This window comes from Aptenodytes forsteri, unplaced genomic scaffold (genome assembly GCF_000699145.1).
Source record: "Aptenodytes forsteri isolate BGI_AS27 unplaced genomic scaffold, ASM69914v1 Scaffold14, whole genome shotgun sequence".
Lineage (NCBI taxonomy): Eukaryota > Metazoa > Chordata > Aves > Sphenisciformes > Spheniscidae > Aptenodytes > Aptenodytes forsteri.
The window spans coordinates 495,459-498,707 of record NW_008794457.1 but is presented as its reverse complement, the minus strand read 5'-3'; the positions used below and the strand labels follow the sequence as shown (position 1 = coordinate 498,707).

Below are 3,249 nucleotides of genomic sequence, written 5' to 3'. Positions count from 1 at the left end.
GGGAGGGGGGACGCGTAACCGGCGCTGTGCCGCGTCTTCTCCTGCAGCCGCCCGCCCGCTGCTGCCTGCTTCGGCCTGCCTGCCGCGCCGCGGCGGGGCCCTTCACGGCGCTCTCTTGGTCACCTGCTCAGGCCAAAGCTCCACCACGTACCAGCTTCGGCAGCGACGCCAGTTTTAGGGATCCCTGGCTTCGCTCTGCCCTTTCCCCTTCGCCCGCAGGAGCAGCAGGAGCTCCGTGGGGCCCTGTGCGGGCTGGATCCACAGCCCGGTCCGGGTGAAACACGGCCTTTCTTCCTACGGTTATTTCGCCAGATCTGCGTAGCTACCTCAGCAGGTTTTGTTTCTGACTTTGTGGGGACAGGACACGCCGTGCTTCTGCGTGGGGCCAAAAGGAGCCCGCAGGGGTGTGGGGGAAGGTGATAATTGAAGAAATTATCACTGACAACAACAAAAAACTCTAAAAATGTAGAACAGCAGCTTCTGAGTCCTCCTCCCCATACCCATCTTCCTTTGAGATGTGCTCCGGCACTGGGAAAACCAGTGGTAATGATCCTGATGCACCAGGAGGGGGTTTTAGCGTACTTTAAAACAATATCGTAGGAATGTGAAAAGTCGGTTTCATCTGTCAGCACCACGTATTTACTCGGCGTGTTTCATTAGCTGCTCCGTATTCCTTGGCAGCCAGACCTGTTGCCCAAAGGCACGGATGAGTTTGCAGCCAGTACCAGGTCTTGCAACCAGAAAAGACACTCCGCCACGGGGATGCATCACCTCGCAGCTTCCTGGGGAAGAGCTGTGCCACGGGGCACCGCTGCCTTGGGAGCCGACAAAATAAAATCACAAAGAAATTAAGTGAGTCTACGTCTGGTCCGACGAACCCTCCGTGGCTGCCAGGGTACATCCTTGAGAGGGTGGGGAACGCCGGTGGAGCCCGTTCCTGTGTTGCATCCCTCCCCACAACGAGCACCGCGGCAGCAGGAGTCGCTTCAGAGCTGAGGCTGCGCTCCCCGCCTGCTCTGCCCTCGGCTGTCCCTGAACGGGCTCAGCGCTCAGGTGGGCTTTCCCTCCCCAGCCCCCGCTCTGTGTCCCCGCCAAGCCAAGGAGACGTTGTCAGAGCTACCTGCCGCTCTTGCTCTGCTGGCAGGGACCGTGATCTGGGTCCCCCGGCTCCTGACAGTGGTGGAAGAGGGAGAGACAAGTGCAGTGTCCAAGGCCACCCTTGCCAGTGTCCCCCTTTAAGGTCAAGGTGACTTTGCTGCTCTCCCGGTTGCGGCCTTTGCTCGGAGTGCCCAGAGGGCTCCCGTGGGTGGCAGGGACAGGGTAAAGCTGTGCAGATATCGGTATCAAACCAGGTTCTCAGGCTCTGCGTGTGCGTTTTGCTGGGACTCCCTGTGCCGTTGCTGGCCCGTGCACCGGGTGAGCAGCTGTAGTCGCAGCGCTGATCCTGCCTCGAGCTCAAACTCCTGTGTTTCTCCCCCCGCCGTGGACGAGGGGGGCAGAGCTCACCTGAGCTGCCCGCTGCCTATCTCCTGCCCCAGCCATTGTTGGGAAAACCACCCGCTCATGGGAACGTGCTGGACAACCTTACCTGAACCCAGCGCTGACCCGGCTTTGAGCAGGGGGTGGAGGAGCGACCTCCCGAGGCGCCCACCAACCCAAGCTTTCCTGTGATGCTAAACCTCAGCAGCCCCCCCTCCAAGTCAGGGGGTGCTGAGGCCCCTGGAGAGCCAGGCCCTCACTGCCCTCACCTGAAGCAGCCAAGAACTGGTGGATCTGAAGTCAGTGGACACGTCTGGACATTTGGTAGCACCGTGCTCCAGTCCCGGAGGCTGATTCAGAGCTCCTGGTACTAAGGCAAAACAAATACCTGCCCCGATACTGCCTGCTTAGCTTAGGTCCTGCTCTGTAGCCGCAGATTCGGGGACACGGCGCAGAACAGAAGGCGTGACCAGCATGTCACCCCCACTGTCCTGCTGAACAATTAACTCCAATTTACCAAAATTGGAGATGAAAGGCTGCGAGCTTTTTTTGTCACCGGTGGCAGCGTAAACATTAACCCCGGTGTAAATCAGGATTATCTCTCTGACCTCAACACAATTACTCTGTTTAAAAAAATCTGGGGGGGGGAATTGCTGATGAGTTTACAGTTCCGCGTGCGGTCAGGCTCGTTTTTACCGCGTAGCAATCTTTCGGCGCAGCAGGAGCAGCCGGTGGAGAATTTGCCGGTACGTGAGGAGGTGTCCCGCGGCCTCGCAGCCCGGCACGCTCCCTTCGCTCACCCAGGTGAAGAGCCTGCCAGGAGCCGCAGTCCGGCTTACGCGAGCCCGGTGCTGTGGTGGTGCCGGGGTCTGATGCAATTTCGTGCCGTCCAAAGGTTGCTCCGCAGGCCGGGATAGGGCAAGGATCCGAGGACGGCGTGATCCAGACAAGCCGGGCTGATTCTCGGGGTTTGGTTCAATGTGTTTATTCAGCGGGACGCACCGTGCTTGTTAGGTGTCTGGCTTTGAAAAGTGTTTCATGGCGCTGTTGTCACGGCCCCTTCGGCCGGTGCGGCGGCTTCCTCAGAGCCCGTCAACGAGACTTTAGTCTCGTTCAGGCGCTGGGGTGGGTGACCCCGGCGCAGGCAGCCCGCGAGCAGGCGGGGGGCTCGCAGCGTGCTCCGGCATCACGCAGGCAGAGCTGCCCCGCGGCGGGGTCTGCGGGGAAGGGGCTGCCTGTGTGTCTCTGAGCGTTTCTGTGCCTGAACAGAGCCAGTTCTGCCAGAGACGCATCCTGAGGGCATCACCCACGGACACAACCCGGCAGCACCCAAGGAGATGTGCTCTGGCAGCACGTCCTGGCAGCCTGGCGCTGGGACGCGAGTGCTTCGCTGGTGAACTCGAGCAGCTCCCCTCCTTTCGCTTGGCTCTTCCACCGCCCGGTAAAGCAACTCATCCCCGAAATGACCAACCTTCCCCGGCCCACGCTGCTCTGGAGCGGCCACAAAAGTTTCCTGCCAGACAGGGGGGAAAAACCGGAGGGAACGTGTAACCAGGAGGCTGGAAACAAGCGGCACGGCAGCGTGTCGCACGGCCAGGCTGGAAATCGTCCCCTGCCGCCAGGGACGGCCCGGCGGCCTGTCGGCCCTCTGCCAAAAGGCCACCAAACCCGCGGCGGCGGGGAAGCGGGCAGCCCCAGGTCAGCGGGAGAGGCAGGGCCCTCCACCAACGTGGGGGGGAGCCACGCTGACGACCACCCGGGGGGCACCCG

The 3,249-nt window shown here is 61.2% G+C and overlaps 2 protein-coding genes across 2 annotated transcripts in view; one reads left to right on the top strand and one right to left on the bottom strand.

The window, feature by feature from the left end:
• HERPUD1 (homocysteine inducible ER protein with ubiquitin like domain 1) overlaps nt 1–2,934 on the bottom strand; it is a 10,917-nt gene extending 7,983 nt beyond the window's left edge. Inside the window, exons 1-2 of the mRNA XM_009290815.1 lie at nt 2,786–2,934; nt 2,176–2,292 (exon numbers count right to left, since the gene is read on the bottom strand). Coding sequence (XP_009289090.1) covers nt 2,176–2,292; nt 2,786–2,934 — 266 coding nt within the window. The remainder of the gene's footprint in view (nt 1–2,175; nt 2,293–2,785) is intronic.
• A 7-nt stretch (nt 2,935–2,941) lies between these two features.
• The window catches only part of PARD6A (par-6 family cell polarity regulator alpha), a gene marked incomplete at its 3' end in the record, with an annotated part of 6,191 nt that continues 5,883 nt past the window's right edge, over nt 2,942–3,249 (top strand). The window contains exon 1 of the mRNA XM_019474982.1: nt 2,942–3,118. Within this exon, the coding sequence (XP_019330527.1) occupies nt 2,942–3,118 (177 nt within the window). The remainder of the gene's footprint in view (nt 3,119–3,249) is intronic.